At 39.8% G+C, this 17,802-nt stretch overlaps 1 protein-coding gene across 1 annotated transcript; it reads right to left on the minus strand.

Moving 5' to 3' along the window:
* Positions 1-12,184: 12,184 nt before the first annotated feature.
* LOC145015562 (uncharacterized) lies at positions 12,185-14,161 on the minus strand. Its single transcript, XM_078974032.1, has 2 exons — positions 13,793-14,161; positions 12,185-13,211 (listed from the first exon to the last, which is right to left on the minus strand). Exons 1-2 carry the CDS (start codon positions 13,883-13,885, stop codon positions 12,294-12,296), a joined length of 1,011 nt encoding a protein of 336 aa, XP_078830158.1. The 5' UTR covers positions 13,886-14,161; the 3' UTR covers positions 12,185-12,293.
* Positions 14,162-17,802: the final 3,641 nt, after the last annotated feature.

The raw sequence follows: 17,802 nt of genomic DNA on the forward strand, positions 1-17,802 counted from the left end.
ATACATGAAAAGTGTTGTGAATCTGCCCCAACTCTGCTGGTAACTCCAACCGATAGGCTACCCGGCCTACCCTTGCAATCACACAAAATGGACCTATAAACCGGGGCCCCAATTTGCCCCTCTTCCTGAACCGGATCACTCCTTTCCAAGGAGAAACACTCAGGAGAACGAAGTCGCCGACCTGAAATTCCAGCTCGGACCGGCGTCTATCCGCATAACTCTTTTGTCGGCTCTGGGCGGTCAATAACCTCTGTCTGACCTGTTGTATCTGCTCTGTCATCTGGATCACGATCTCTGTACTGCCCATTACCCTCTGCCCAACCTCTCCCCAACAAATGGGAGTCCGACACCTCCTACCATACAACAGCTCAAAGGGCGGCATACCGATGCTCGAATGATGGCTGTTGTTGTAGGAAAACTCTGCCAAGGGCAAATACGTATCCCAACTACCCCCAAAATCTAATACACATGCTCGAAGCATGTCCTCGAGCGTCTGAATCGTCCGCTCACTCTGGCCGTCTGTCTGGGGGTGATATGCAGTACTAAAATGCAGCTTAGTACCCAACTCCTCATGAAATTTCTTCCAGAATCGGGAAGTGAAGCGCACATCGCGGTCTGAAACAATCGAGATCGGCACCCCATGCCGAGATACAACTTCCCACACATAAATCTCCGCCAATTTCTCCGCTGAAGAACTCTCACTGATGGCAAGAAAATGAGCGCTCTTTGTCAACCTATCCACAATCACCCAAATTGCATCGACTCCTCTGGCAGTCCTCGGCAATTTGGTGATGAAATCCATGGTGATCTGTTCCCACTTCCACTCGGGAACCTCCAATGGCTGCAACTTGCCATGCGGTCTCTGGTGCTCGGCCTTCACCCTTCGACAGGTCAAACACCTCTCGACAAACCATGCGACGTCCCTCTTCATACAAGGCCACCAATACTCCTTCCTCAAATCCAAATACATCTTTGTAGCCCCCGGATGGATCGAAAATTTCGATCTGTGAGCTTCCTCCAACAATGTAGTACGCGTACCGCCCACAAACGGTACCCAAATCCGGCCCTGATAAGTCATAAGCCCTCGACTATCCGATACAAACTCAGAAACCAACCCAACGACCCGTTCTCTCTTCTGCATCTCTGGATGCACAGCCTCGGCCTGTGCCCCACGAATGGCGTCCAGAACTGGAGCTATCACGGTCAATCTCAAACATACATTTCGCAGTGGAGTGCTCTCCGCCCTGCGACTTAATGCGTCGGCTACCACATTAGCCTTGCCCGGGTGGTACAAGATCTCGCAATCATAATCCTTGACCACATCTAACCACCTCCTTTGCCTCATATTTAGGTTAGGCTGATCCATCAAGTACTTCAAGCTCTTATGGTCCGTGTATATCGTACAACGAACCCCATACAAGTAGTGCCGCCAAATCTTGAGGGCGAACACCACTACCCCCAACTCCAAATCATGTGTGGGGTACCTCGTCTCATGAGGCTTCAACTGCCTCGATGCATATGCTATCACATGTCCCTTCTGCATCAGCACCGCTCCCAACCCTAAAATCGATGCATCACATAATACCACAAAATCTTCCATCCCTTCCGGAAGAGCTAATACCGGAGCTTCACACAACCTCTGGCGAAGCGTCTCAAAGGAGGTCTGCTGCTCGGGACCCCATAAAAATGTAACACCCTTCCGGGTCAATATGGTGAGTGGCACTGCAATCTTGGAGAAATCCTTGATAAACCTCCGATAATACCCTGCCAACCCAAGGAAGCTCCTGATCTCAGAAGGTGACTTTGGCACCTCCCACCTCATCACTGCGTCAACCTTGGCCGGATTGACCAATATCCCTTTCTGATTAACGAGGTGCCCCAGAAACTGGACCTCCCGCAACCAGAAATCGCACTTGGAAAACTTTGCATAAAGTTTCTCCGATCTCAAAACTCCAAGAACCTCCCTCAAATGCTCCTCGTGTTGCTCTCTAGATCTCGAATATACCAAAATATCATCGATGAACACAATCACCGACCGATCCAACATCGGCCTACATACCCTGTTCATGAGGTCCATGAACACAGTCGGGGCATTGGTGAGCCCAAAAGGCATCACCACAAACTCATAATGCCCATAACGCATCCTGAATGCTGTCTTCTGGACGTCCTCGTCCCGCACTCTCACTTGATGATAGCCCGACCTCAAATCGATCTTGGAGAACCAAGATGCTCCCTGTAACTGATCGAATAAATCGTCGATCCTCGGCAACGGGTAACGGTTCTTGACCGTCAGCTTAGTCAATTCTCGGTAATCAATACACATGCGATGCGAGCCGTCTTTCTTCTTCACAAACAGGATGGGTGCTCCCCACGGTGAGCTACTCGGCCGAATAAACCCCTTCCCCAGTAGCTCCTGAAGCTGCGAGGATAACTCTTGCATCTCTGGAGGTGCAAGGCGATAAGGCACCTTAGCGATAGGCGCGGCTCCCGGAACCAAATCGATTCCGAACTCCACTTGCCTCATGGGAGGCACACCTGGTAACTCTTCGGGAAAAACATCTGGAAACTCACGCACCACCGGAACTTCATCCACTGAACTCGGTCTCTCGGAGATCACTCGCGTATCCATCACATGCGTCACGAAACCCTTACAGCCCTGCTGTAAACACTGCCTCGCCCTAGCGGCCGAACAAAAGGCTGATCCAGAACGTGTACCCTCGCCGTAAACCGAAAGAACTCCCCCACTAGGATCTCGTATGGTCACCAGCTGACGCTCACAATCGATAACCGCGCCGAATCGGCTCAACCAGTCCATGCCCACTATAACACAAACATCACCCATCGCAATAGGAATCAGGTCGATCGGGAACTCGACCCTAAAAATCTCCAATACGCATCCCCGGAGGACCTCCGTGGCACAAATCACTTTGTCGGCGGCTATGGAAACCCGTAGAGGCCGACTCAATGCCCCACGACTAACACTGATATGCTGACTAAATGCCAAAGATACAAAAGACCAACTCGCACCCGAGTCAAATAACACTAAAGCAGGCACAGAGTTCACAAGGAAGGTACCTATGCATAGCATAATATAAGCATAATATCTCAACACCAAAAATAAATATATAAAAGGAAACGTACCAGCCACAACGTCGGGTGCCGCGTGGACCTCTTTCGCAGTCAGCTGAAAGGCTCTCCCTCGAGCTCTCGGTGCCTCGGCCTTCACGGGCCGACTCTCTGTAGCTCTGATGGCGGCGGGAGCAGATCCCTGAGAGGCTCCACGCAGCAGCGGACACTCCGCCTTCCGGTGTCCGGTCTGGTTGCAGTGGAAACACACTGAAAACCCCTTGGGGCAGTCCTTGGCCATATGCCCCTCCTTGCCACATTTGTAGCAAGACCCTGATCGACAGACTCCATCGTGACCCTTGCCGCACTTCCCGCAAGTGCGGCCCTTCTGGCTCCCGGGTTTGGGATCAGCGGGCTTGGCCTGCTTGGCTGCCGGCTGAGACTGTGCAAGCCGCCGATCCCTCCCTAGAGACTCCGCCTCCTCCCTGACCTGAGTCTCAAGCTCAATCTCCTTCTTCCGGGCATTTGCCTGAAGCTCAGCAAATGTCCGATACGAGGAGTTCGCAGCGAACTCTCGAATATCCCGTCTCAGAATGCTCAGGTAATGGCTCATACGTGCCTGCTCGGTGGACACGTGCTCAGGGCAGAACATCGCCCTCTCATGAAACATCCTCGTGATCGTTGTGACTGACTCGGTACCCTGCTTGAGGGTCAGAAACTCCTGTGCCAGACGCTCCCTCTCCACCTGGGGAACGTACTCATCTCGGAACATGGTAGTGAACCTCTCCCAGGTCACTGCCGAAAGCTCAGTAGGCGTGAAGTGCGTCGTCACAAACTTCCACCAGTCCTTCGCTCCCAAGCGAAGCTGGTTCAGCACGAACCGAACCTTCAAATGCTCAGGGGATGAGCAAGTGAAGAAGCACCCCTCCATGTCAGATATCCACCTCATAGCTGCCACTGGATCCTGCGTACCATCAAACTCTGGTGGTTTGGTGTTACTGAATTCCCTAAACAGTGACGCATCACCTCCCTGGGGTCTCGCCGCAGTGATAGCTGCGGTAGCCGCTGCGAAAGCAGCCTCAGAAAGAGCGGCATAACGCTCGTCAAATGTCTCAATCAGCGTGGTCTTAATAGACCCGAACATCTCTGGTATCTCAGCTCTGATGACCGCAGCCACCTCCTCATGAATGATCTGTCGAATCTCCTCATCACTAGCTCCAGCATCCTCCGGCATATGACGTGTCCTCACCATGATCAACCTCTGAAATACAACATGCGATAAATTAGAATTCACTCGAACACTCTTACATCCGACAATCCACCCCTCCTTGATTCTTGGTATCCCAAGATTCTTATTTGGACTGGGTACTGCCCCGGTGCTTTCAGTAGTACGGGCCCAATACTACTGTCCACACCGTCTCAGTACACACCCCAAACCTTCCTCTTCGGATCCCAATTCCCAAGTACTCTATCATGCGTAAACCACTTTCTAACAGATCCCTCATAAACCCCTTGCTGCTACCTACTCACTCTCAGCATCTCATAGCAGCTCACCCCTCCCTAGGCTAAGGCATCACAAATCAAACCACTCTAGTCCTATTGGAAATACCTAGCCTATTCTAGCATGCAAACACATCATATTAATATTAATATCACGTAATATAAAGGTATTTTGGGAATTCACCGTTCGGGCGCTGACTGATCGTACACATGTTTCTTCCTGGAATTGTTTCTTTTCAAGAAAATCTTTTACTCTTAGAAAATTTTAGTTTTATTTTGAAAATATCTTTTCAATTCCTCAGTTTGAGTTCAAATACTCCCGAAGGTGTACCCGAATCCCTCAAACCAAGGCTCTGATACCAATTTGTAACACCGTAAATTTCAAAACAAGTTTTTCAATTTTTATAAAACATAATTCCATCAATATTCATCAAACAACCATTTTAATTATCCAAATAAGTCAATACAAAATCCCAAGATCATAATGTCAAAACTCCGAGCGTGTGTGTGTGTACGGATCAAGCCGGCGCCTTCCCGCAGTCGTCACTAGTACCTGAAACAACAACAACAAACACTGTAAGCACAAGGCTTAGTGAGTTCCCCAAAATACCACCCATAACACATATTAGCCACTCGAGGCTATAACTCTGTGGTTCCGTGCACCCAAACTCTGTGAACCCTCAGGTTCTAGCTCTGATAAACATGCACTACATAAATCACATAGAAACAATGCAGTACACCACATAACATGCATAGCATACAATACTCTATTACATAACTCATGTTACCTACTCAAGGTAATATAGTATAGTGAGAAGACTCACCTCGCGTGTCTCGGTAAGTCGTAAATCTGAAATCACTAGCGCTCGATCTGCCGAGCTATAGTCCTCCTATAGCACAATACATCTCTAATTAACACTTTCCCAACTAAGGTTGACTACACTATAACAAGTCAACTTAGGTCAACGCTGGTCAATGGTCAACGGTCAACTTTGACCGGACTCGGCGAGTGCACTATAGCGACTCGGCGAGTCTGAGCGTATACACTGATTTCCCTGGAATCCTCCCTTGACACGTCGAGTATTCTCCTAACTCGACGAGTTCCACCTGGCATGAGTTGTGGGGCCACCACGACTCAACTCGCCGAGTCTCAAGAACAACTCGGCGAGTCCAGCTTGACTCAGTCCACCTGTCCACTCTGACTCCCCCCTGACTCACTGAGTCAACCCTCCCCAACTCGGCAAGACCACTCGCTGTGTGGTCGGGCAACAGTCATACTACTCGCCGAGTCTGTTCTTCGGACTCGGCGAGTCCGTGCCATGCAATGACTCAAACTTGCTCATAAGGTCAGATCCAGTCCATTAACCCATAGATCCAGTCCTTCCAAGCTCATTTAGCACGTAAAGTCACTATCTTGATGCACATACAATCTCTATATGACCATATATGATGCTTTTGACCCATATACTACAACTCAAGGTCATAAACTCCATTGCTATACATAAAGCTTGATGAGTGAGGCTCTCTGGACCCCTATGGATCCAGATCCAGAGCCTCAACACAAGAAGGGAACTATTTGGCATCAAATCAACCCAATAATGTCCATAAAAACCCTAAATCCGATTATACTTCACAAAACAGAAGATAAGCCGAAATTATACCTCTAGATTGATGATATAAGCTTCAAATCCACAGTATAGCAACCTCCTTTGCTTCCTCTTGCCTAGAATCTCCTCCTTCTTTGCTAAATGACACACACAAGGTCAAGAAATGCTTCCTTTCTCTCTCAAAACGTTCAAGCACTCAAGGGTTTCTCTCTAAGGGTTGGGTGAGCACAAATGACGGCCATAAGGCCCTTTAAATAGGTCTCAAACCCGAGAATTTAGGGTTTCATTACTCAGCGCAGACTCGCCGAGTCCATATCCTGGACTCGCCGAGTCCAGGCGCGATTCTTCGTCCAAATCCGCATCTCTACTCGGCGAGTCTGAGCTCCAACTCGCCGAGTCCCCCTCACAAATCAACAAAAATACCATTTACACGATACCTGATAAAAGTCCGGATGTTACACAATCGAGGGTATTCCATCCCGAGGATAACTGGGCCCATCGTAGATATGAATGGTATTCCAGCTTGAGGCAGATTTGGCCAGGCATGAGTGTTTGTGCTTGTGAGTTGGTCAGTGTGGGTGTTGGTTTGGAAGTTAAAGGAAGCAGTGTATGGTTGGCACTAGAAGGGTCATCCCCCAGTTTGTCTCCCATTGTTCATTATGTCCCTGGAAATTTTGTCATCCGAATGAGCTTTCTCTCGAAGGAAATATCTAATCCCTTGTGTCAAGTGAAGAGTTTTCGGTAGCCGCGTATAATCTGTGATTCTGTTTTCTAAGGGGAACCTCGGGTTATCAGAAGTTGAATAGTATGTTTGGGGGATAAGTGGAATGATATTAGCAATGGTTCATTATGGGCAGTCTGTCAGGGAGTCAGGCCAAATTTGATACTCCAGATTTCAGGTTTCGGCAAGGTACAAGTGGTTTTATGCAAGTGATTAAATATTCATTCATTTTTTGGGTTTGGAGAACTCTACTAAGGCTGGGTTCGACTAAGGGAAGGCCGAATAGGTTGTTCGGTTTCGGCTGTGAAGTTGGGTCCTTGCGAGAGCAGGCTTCGAGGACGAAGCATAGTCCAAGTAGGGGAGAGTTGTAACATCCCGATTCCTAGGTATGTGATTTATTTCTTTAAGCATGTTTTTCCATTGGAAAACATCGTGTTGGAAGCCTCAACACGATATGTTGAAGGCCTTTTGGGCCACGTATTTTTATGGACCAACACGACGTGTTGGTGAGGGGAAACTTGATGTGTTGGCGACTGGATGAGAAACCCTAAATTTTAGGGTTTTGCACCCTATTTAATATCCTTAAGTCCCCAGTGATGATCTTTTATCAGTCTCCAAACCCCCATATCGGCCCTTGTGAACCCTAATCATCCTTCCCTCTCATTTGTGAGCTAGTGTTGTATTTTGGAGCAAAATAAGAAGAAAGTTGAAAGAAGGAAGCAAGGATCTAGAAAGCAAAGCTGGCATCTTCAGTTTGACACTCTTCTGGACGTTTGTAAGTGTCCAAGATCCAATTTTTAGTCCTCTATGTAGCTAGATCTTGAGTTTTATCTCCTTTTCTCCTTATTCTTGGATGTTGCAAAGGATGCACCTCATAAATTTTGCAGCTTTATGAATCTCTAGATCAAGGTGACCTTCTAGTGGCTTGGATCTGGTCTTTAGCCAAGTTTTGATGTCATGCATGGAGTTTAGGTCTATTTCCCCTTTTTTACCCATTTTGGGTTCAATACATGCATTGGACATGCATGTCTATAAAACACCAACCTTTGAGTTGATTTTGATGCTAAAATCTCTTCTGGAAAGGTTGGCGTTCAGATCTCAAGGTTTTTATGCTTATTGATTAAGCCCTTGAATTTTCAAGCCTTTTGGATGAGTGTTTGAGCTCTTGGGTTAGCCCTAAAGGATAAAGTTGGAAAATTTATCCTTTTTGATAGCATTTAAGTTTTGATCTCAGTTTTGGAGGCCCTGGAATCGTAGGAACAACTGAATGTATTAAGTGCGAGCAAACAGGATGAGTTTATTAGCAAACTGGGCGTGTTGGCTATGGTTTTCCTGAACATCTGATTGCTATTGAAACATGACATTTTTATTAGTAAACTTGACGTGTTGGGTCAACAAGGACTGTTGACCTTGACCGTTGACTTTGAATTTGACCATGGCTGATCAAGTTTGACTTCTAATAGTATTTTAGGTATATTTGGATATTGATGGAATTGGTCACATGGTGGTTATGGACATTTGAGTTGGGAGCTTAGATTCGGAGTCAGACCTTATCAGTTCTGCACTACTTGAGAAATAAGTTCCTCATTGTAATTGTTGGGTCGAAGGCACCAAGGTTGGCCCCTTTGGATTGTTATCCTGATTATTGCATGATTAAGTATTGTTGTGATCTGTTAGATCTGTATCTTGGTAGATAGGTTGATGTAATGCTTAGTGATCTGTAAGATCTGTTTGTTTGTCTGCTGTCTGGTTATATGTTTACGTGTAATGTATATGTCGACATGTTATGTGTGGTTGAGTTAAGGCGAACATGCTTTGTGTTGAAGGCCAACAGACCCAGGGCGTCCCGAATAGACTAGTGGGGCGTACCAGTCAGGCCGAATGCCTAGAAAACGTTCCAGATAGGCTGAAGGTCTGAGGTGGCATACCAGTCATGTTGTAGGTTCTGTGAGCGTACCAGATAAACTGTAGGCCAATATGGCTTTCCATTCAAACTGAAGGCTCTGTATGCATGTTGTGTCTTGTATTATTATGGTTTTGTGTTGTGTTGGTATTTTGGGGGAACTCACTAAGATTTGAGCTTATAGTTGTGGATTATATTTTAGGTACATTAGAGGATCGTAGGAAGGCTAAGGCGTGATCATGCACCTCCTCATGTTTTTATTTCACAATTTTGGGGTTTCTCTTATGTTGAACTTATTTTGAAAACAATTTTAAACAATGATGGTATTAAGTAAATTTTAAAAGTTGAATTTTTTTGAGAATTTTATGAATGTTACAAGATGGCTAACCCAATGAAGATAAAGTTTGAAAAATATTGGAATGAATGTTGCCTTGTTTTAGCAGTTTCTGTTGTATTTGATCCAAGATACAAAAAGATTTTGGTTGAGTACTACTATAGTAAGATCCATGGTTCTCTTTCAGTTTCATATGTTGAAAATGTTTGTAGTGCTTTGATTGAGCTATTCAACGAGTATGATGAGTGATTATTTCATTCTAAATCAGAACCAATTCCTTGTTTTCATGGTTCCTCAAGTGAGGTACATTTCCCGATGATGAGTTATGTGGATTTGATTCATGGTATGAGACGAAGAAATATAATGTAATAGCTACAACCAAAACTGACTTGAAGCATTATTTAATAGAACGTTTGTCTCCAAGAAGCAACTCTTTTAATATCTAAGATTGGTGGAAAGCTAATAGTGTCAAACATTCAACTCTAGCAAAGATTGCACGTGACATATTGGTTGTTCAAGCAACTAGTGTTGCATCTGAGGCATCATTTAATAGTGGAGGAAGAAAAATTAATGATGTGGTTCTTTCTTAACCCCTAAAACTGTAGAAGCGTTGGTGACTACACAAAATTGGCTACCGTCAAGGAAACAAAAAAAAAATGAATGAGTGGATCGGTTGGACTTTGGGTTTTTTAAAGATGCATTTTGAATTTGAAGTCTACCTTTTCTCATGTAAGTTTGCAATCATGGACATTTTTTTGTTTTGGAAATGTTATTTATATACAAGGGCGGAGCTACAATGTAGCCCAGTCTAGCCCGGGTTACCCGTCAAAAATTCTCATCAAATGTAAATTTAGTAATTTTTTTTTTCGAAAATCCATTGGAAATCCGTCACTAATCTGTCGGCAATCCATCACAAAGTCTGACAACTGTGAATTTAGTGTAAACTCGTTGGTTCAGTGACGGAAACTTTCTTCGGAAACAAATTTTTTTTTTCTAGTAGTGCGACCCCCTAAAACATTTGTGCAGCTCTTGTCTGGATCTGTCACTGTTATATGACTATAATTGAAGTTTATTTTGGAATGAATGTTGTTTTGTTTTAGCGATCATGTTATATGTGTTTTAATGCATAATTATAGTCTAAACTTAATATTATAAATGGATCGGATGAAATGGTTGAAATTCGTTGATCCAATGGATAAAGATATAAGTTTAATCATTCAAAACCCTACAAGTTATGAGTTGGGTTTGGATTATCATTTCAAAATTGCTTAACGGGTTTGGATTAAGGCTGCTCCGCTCTAAACACGTTCCATTGTTAGATTTACTTATTAACTTACCTAATTGTTTTTAAATTTTGTAATTGGTTCAGCCAATATTTTTATAAATCACACTGAATTGACTTGAGTTATAAATAAGCAAAAAATATATTTTTAATTGGCCCGATTTCTTTACTGGGTCACAGCCAATCTATTCAACCTGTTAAAAAACACCATAATTTTTTTTTTTTTTTTTTTCTTTTACCTTCAATCATTGATAATTTATGATATTATAATTTTATACTAAAAAGACAACTTTTTCTTAAGTTTGACCAAAAGAATGAAAAGGTTTATTTTCAGGATAAATTCCAATCATTCTTACTCTGTCTCCTAACAACTGATAACTTTGATTCATTAGAAAGATATTTACATAAATAACAAATAAATAAAAGTTTGTGTGAGACAAGTTAAATGTAAATTTTTGAAAAATAGAAAACATCATGGTAAATTAACATTAAAGATAATTTAATTGTAGTATATTGTTATTTTTTTAACACTTGAATGGATTTTATAAAAGATTAGGCAAAAGAAGTTTTGTATTGATCTGATTAATTCTCTATATTTGATACTAAACACAGTGTGTTAGTAATATAAATTTTGTGTTACTATGGTAGAAAATATATAAGAAAAAGAGATGCAATAATTTCAACATAGGATCCATTGTGATTTGATGCATCCCCCATAGTCTCATGTCATAATCAATCCTGCAAAGCTTCCCAACCAGAAATGGCCACCAATTGCTACCATTAATGCCTTCCTACATTCCATTTTAATTCCAATATCCGTTTACACTTCAAATATTTGTTTAAATGGGTACCCATTTCCCCCAAAAACTATACAAAAATAAACATATTAAATGTATGTCCAAAGCAAATATAACATTTATATACAAAATTCATTTACTCTTCCTATCTGAATCAAATCGATACCAATTTTGGATCTAATACAATTCAATCCGTCCTAATATTGACATTGATGTTAATTGTAACTTTTTTCTGAATCGACCACTACCTTTATCTATACAATGATTGTTTGATAATAAAAAAAAAAACATCGAACATTGTACTATCACGAATGATATATCTCACATTAACACTTATCATGAACGAGTATATTCATGATATTTTCTTTCAATAATAATATTTGAACGGTGACAACTTCACTCTATATATTTATTAAAGAAACAAATCTTATTTATGTTTTATATTTAACAGGCCAATAAAAATGTTTTGTTTGGTAAAAAAAATATTTGATAAGTTAGTTGGAAAATACAAAATGATATAAAAAGACAAATGAAATAATAGGTTAATTAATTATATATTAGAAATATTTTAAGAAACTCTTAAATGAGATTTTATCGGTCATCCAACAAATTTGGCTTGATTTTTCCGATCATATATATATATATATTTTTTTTAACGCAAAACAAACTATAAAACTGGTAAAGAAAAATTAAATTATTATTGTAACAATATAGAAACTGAAAAAATAGCCTTCAACACTAGACTCTAAGATATTGTCAACATACGAGACACACAATAAGTCGTATAATAAGATAAACTCCAACTGGATGTTATAATGCAAGAAAAGACGTGAAAAAGAGTCATTTTTCGTCCATAAACTCTTCACATCTTATACCATCCAATTACCAATTGCCACGTGTCCTTTTCATTTATCTTTCTATTACGATATAATTTAAATATATTTCTATTTGCAATCATAATACATGTAAAAGCGAACTAACTCATAACAAATTCTATATATAAATTGCATACATCAAAAGCCCAAATGACAAATCAGATATCTGTACCTCTTAAGGGCATAATAGTAAATTACCCATTTACCCTCAGCTCGGCTTAACCGGCGTCTGTAACATAGGGAAAAATGTCCAATTCTTTTCGGACCCCAATGCCACACCAACACCCGGATTCATGTTGTCAAAATTAAAATCCCGATGCCCTGATGAAGTTCTAGAAGATTCTAGATTGTTCACGAGATCCAAATGAGTCAAGTCAAACGAAACCCTATGGTCAACCAACGTTTCTCCCTTGGGTGAATTCGTTGCTGAGTTGGCAAGCGACGCCACCTCAGAAATCTGACTCATTTCGCCTCCATTTGGGGTCAATGAACCCGACCCTAATCTCGAACCCAATCCATTTGGGGTCAATGAACCCGACCCTAATCTCGAACCCCATCCATTCGGGGTCAAGGATCCGGAACTCAATCGTGAACCCAATTTCTTCGTGTTGTTATAAGGCTGGAACTCGTATTGTGAAAATGGGAACTTCTGATTTTGTTTTCTCGCACGTGCGAGCGATGACGTCAGCAACTGTGCGAATGGGACTTCGGGGGATGAAGGGGTGGTGATTTGAACGGATTCAGGAGGGGGTGTGAAGGAGGCGGTGGAGGGTTCGGTTGTGTAAGTTGAAAAGACAGGGGGTGAAACTAGCTGAGTCTCGTAAGCGTAGGGACCGATTGTGAAAATTGATGACGCGACTCCTTGGGATTTGAACGAGAGTAGACCGACTGGGGAGTAGGAGGCTGAGGGGGGATCTGATTGGAGGAACGACGCCGGAGAAGACGGCGGAGCAATGAAAGGGAATACGACGGTGTTTGTGGTGTTCGTGTTTTGGATTGTTGATGGTGCTGTTGGATTGGATGTTGTTGATGATTCAGGAGCTAAAAGGGCGTGACTGATTTGTTTGCTTTGTTTGTATGATCCGAAACACCAGTATAGACTCCAGCAGCTGCTCCATCTTCTTTTCTGATCATAAAGATATCATAAGGAATGTGAATAATTTATAATTGGATCATATGAAGTGGATAGAACAAAACAGTATGTGATGATTGAGTTTCTTAAATTGGATCTACAGGTATATTTGAGTAGGAATCGATCTTAAATCTCGCCATAATTGTAGAATTGAAAAGAAGATGAATGATCCAGATTCCAGGCAATTTATTGCATCCAATCACTAAAAGTCGTACCTATTTGGAGTAACAATAGTGAGAAAAATGAATATTATTCAGATGGAGCTTCAGAAGTGGTCCATCTATAATTAAATTCATAGCTTTTCCAATAATTTGAGAAAACTTGTGATTTTTCAATTCAGCAGCTACACCTTCTTCAATTTCAAGCGATTATACCACTAAATTATACACAACCGATTTAACAAAACGAAATTTCACTACCGATTGCACTTGAGAAAACGGAAAATGAATCGATCAGAATCGTCATGTAGCAAACGGAAACGTTCAAAATATCAAGGATTCATTTGCTGTATCGATTCGTCAAGTTTTTCAACACATATACAGAGAAATCAAATCGGTTTCAAATTGGAAACAAACCTGAACGGAGGTCGGCTGAACGCGGCTCTCGGCGGAAACTATAGCGGTGGCTGCAGCGTTTACTGTCTCGACGCTGTTATTAACCAAACTCATATTGATACAATCTGTTCCACCGTCAACGCCGACTACGATTCACGGATTTGCCGATGATACATGGACGGAAAACTATAGGTTGATCAGAAATGCCACAAAAAATCATACAATAATCGAAGAACATCACATCAACTACATAAAGTAAGGAACAGAATTAAAAATAGTGATGATTTAATTAAAAAGTCTATGAGAAAAGGGAGGATGCACACGACGCCCCTGTCTCTCTCTCTCCTCTTCCTCTATCTAGCTGTGATTTTGTAATTATGTCGCACGTAACGCTAAGATTTTAAATATTATTTAAATAAGTGTATATGGTTGGTGGTAATGATGAAGTAATTAACATAAACATTGGGGTTTGATTGGTAAGATCATGGCAAATTGCCAAATTGGAAATGTTCTTCAACTTTATAATCAAATAAAGATATATATTAAATGTAAAATAAACATATTTTAATTTGAAAGATATTCTTTAATCTATGGTATATATCTTCAATGATCAAATAAGAATCTATTTAATATTAAATAGATTTCTATTTTAGATAATAAGTTTTTTAATTTGATACTAATTTATGAGATAAAACCAACACCAATTTTACCATCAAAAAATATCTTATCTTTATAAAAATTAGAATAAATTTACACTAAAGTGTATTTTCATATATAAATTATAATATATGAATTATAAAATTATAATAGTTAAAAAAATAACAAACAAATTAACTACTAATATTTTAGGAATGTTGTAACTCACATGAATGAAAAATGGTCGCTCGCATTTACAAGTAGAATTTATGTACATAACGCGTCCAACCATTTAACTTACCCAAACTCTACCCTATAGAAAGAGGGTGTTATGTATTTGTCTGGTATATCTCATATATCTCTAAAAACACTTTTATATGGTTAAATGGGAATGTTGTCATGATCCTTTGAATTGAGTTAATTCGTTTTACAACACGTTATCAACACTTTGTTTAAAGTCGGACGCATTATACTCAACGTTTTATCGCTCGATGTGTAACAAAATTGAATTGTTCAAGATCATTCGCTAAGTTTTTCTTGATATTTTATGATTCCATTTTTCGGCTTCTACAAGTTTAATACCGTAAAATTACAGTAATTTGATATCACTTAGACGTTTTTAGCATACTCTTAAATATAGGGGTGTTCGCGGTGCGGTTTGGTGCGGTTTGGAGGTAAAACCACAAACCGTACCGCACGTGCGGTTTGAAATTATTGGAAACCGTAAACCGCACCACGAAGGTTCCAAACCGCGTTATGCGGTGCGGTGCGGTTTGGTACGGTGTGGGCGGTTTTGGTGCGGTTTGGTAGGCAACTTTTCAAATTTAAGTATGAGTATATAAATATTAAGTTATTGTAAACAATATATTCTAAACAATATATTGTATATGTTTTTACCTAAGACTAGAAGACGAATAACAAACATATACTCTATATACATTCTAAACAATATATTGTACATGTTCGAACGTATAATTAAAATAAAGAAAAACATATAAAGAATTAGCAAAAATATCTAATTTATTAAAGGAAGTCCTATCAAATTCACTTAAACAAAAGTTCCATTTTTTCGTATGTATGACTAAATTAGTTATGTTCTTTAATTATTTTATACTAAATTGGTTATATATATATATATATATATATATATATATATATATATATATATATATATATATATATATATATATATATATATATATAGTGCGGTGCGGTTTGAACCGCGGTGTTGTAATTAAAAACCGCAAACCGCACCGCGTAGTGCGGTTTGACCAAATTACAATCCGCAAACCGCGCCGCATTTGTTTTAAACCACGTTATGCGGTGCGGTGTGGTGCGGTGCGGGCGGTTTATGCGGTTTGGTGCACACCCCTACTTAAATAATTGTTTAAAAGAAGTTTCTTATATGCTAACGTTGTATGAATTTTTCCGTAAATAGAAATTGCCATAATATCTCTTTATAAAAAAAATTCATTTAATTTCTAAAGCCATTTATATGTTGAAGGGTTTCTTTTTATACACGATGATCTGTATTTTGGTCTACGTGTGTCTGAGTTTGGCAATTCCTTTGTTTTAGATATAATATGATTGTTTTATTAGTAGAGCCTAAGGCTATATGGTGTGGCCGCGGCTTGGGACCGCGGTTCGTTCCACCTGGACCACACACACCGCCCCCAGACCGCGGTCTTGCGCGATTTTGACCGCACTACGGCTGTAGAGCACCGTGATACTTGATTGCTTGTTGCTTTATTCCATATTTGACCGTTGAACGGTCAATACTCGTGTAATTTTTTTAACCTTTACTCCATGTGTGTGTGTGTATATATATATATATATATATATATATATATATATATATATATATATATATATATATATATATATATATATTGTTAGGAGGGAGTGTGGTTTCGGTGGCATCACTCCCTCCAGCCTAACAATTCAAATAACAAATGGTCCCTACAATTCTTGTTTAACATGCCATTTTTTGTCAAAAAAAAAAACCATAAGTTAAATAATATACTCTATAATTCATTTCTATCATATTTCAATCTCATTGGTACGTTTTAAGTAGCGACTGGATGAACGGAACTCGTGGATAGTTATAATTATACGTTTTTATGAGTATATAATTACTTATTTATGTATTATAAATGTTTTTTTGTCCTTTTGGTATGCCTCAAATTGTTTAAGAACTCTAAACATTTTCATTATAGATTTCAACAGTCTTTTCTCAAAACATGTGTTTTTTTTTTAATTTTTTTTTATTTTTTATATTTATGTATTAGTCATCTACCAAACGATATATTCATATTTAAGTTGGAAAAATTATGAATAACTGATGTATGATGTATGCATAATTAACTACATATCTAAGGCATATTTTTAATATTTTTAACTACAATTATGCTTAATATGAAACAAAAGATACTTATTATGTTTAAAACATGTTTTGTTGCGACAAAGACTTGCTTGGCACAAAAGGCGAGCATACGAGGAGCTAGAAGCAGGAAATGTGACCTAAAACAAAAGAAGAAAAGAAGATGACTGAAGACCACGTCGTGGTGATTGGAATATTTAGCGACCTATATGTTGACTTGGTAGGCATAAGACTTACTTCAAGACCACGTTGTGGTCGCAGTAACTTTGACGTGGTGGCCATATTTTCACAATTATAAAACGCCATACATTAGGTTGAAATCAAGGGATGCATTCGGTTTTCAGAGGCTAATTACGACTAATAACCCTTAGAAACCTAGAAGAAAGTTGAAATTCAAGTGAAGCTCAAGATTGAAGAAGATTTAGAAGGAATTCAACATTGATCTAGTTGGTTTGCTTATTAAACTTATTTGTAGCTTATTTTACTTAGATTTAATGTGTTTTTCTACTATAATGAGAGGTTAAACACCTTTTACTTCTGTTTGGTGAAGATGAACTTGATCCACATGAGTTGATTTCAATTATTGGATGATTATATTTGATTTTACTTGTGTTTAATATATAAACCATAACATGCTTTAGTTCACGTTTTTATTGCTTATAAATCAGATTTTGTGTGTTAATTGATCATATTAATTTCATGAATCCGTCTCCTAATTGTTTATGATCATTAGATAACTAGAGTTAGGATTAATCACATCTTAGTTTAAGTAATTAAAGCTAGTAACTTTAACTATGTTAGAGAGAATAATTAGTATTAATTTGTGTTTGGTTGCTTGAATTGATCATACGAGAGTAACTCATATAATTCACAGTCCAAATTATGCTATTATCAATTTGGTGTTTAACTTGTGCATGATCATTGTTTTTTCATTCATAAATTGATAGACCTAGATATTTGATCATAATAGCTAGATAATTATTAATCAATATAATCTATCTATAAGAAATCAACT

The sequence above is a fragment of the Lactuca saligna genome, chromosome 9 (assembly GCF_052625555.1).
Source record: "Lactuca saligna cultivar CGN05327 chromosome 9, ASM5262555v1, whole genome shotgun sequence".
Lineage (NCBI taxonomy): Eukaryota > Viridiplantae > Streptophyta > Magnoliopsida > Asterales > Asteraceae > Lactuca > Lactuca saligna.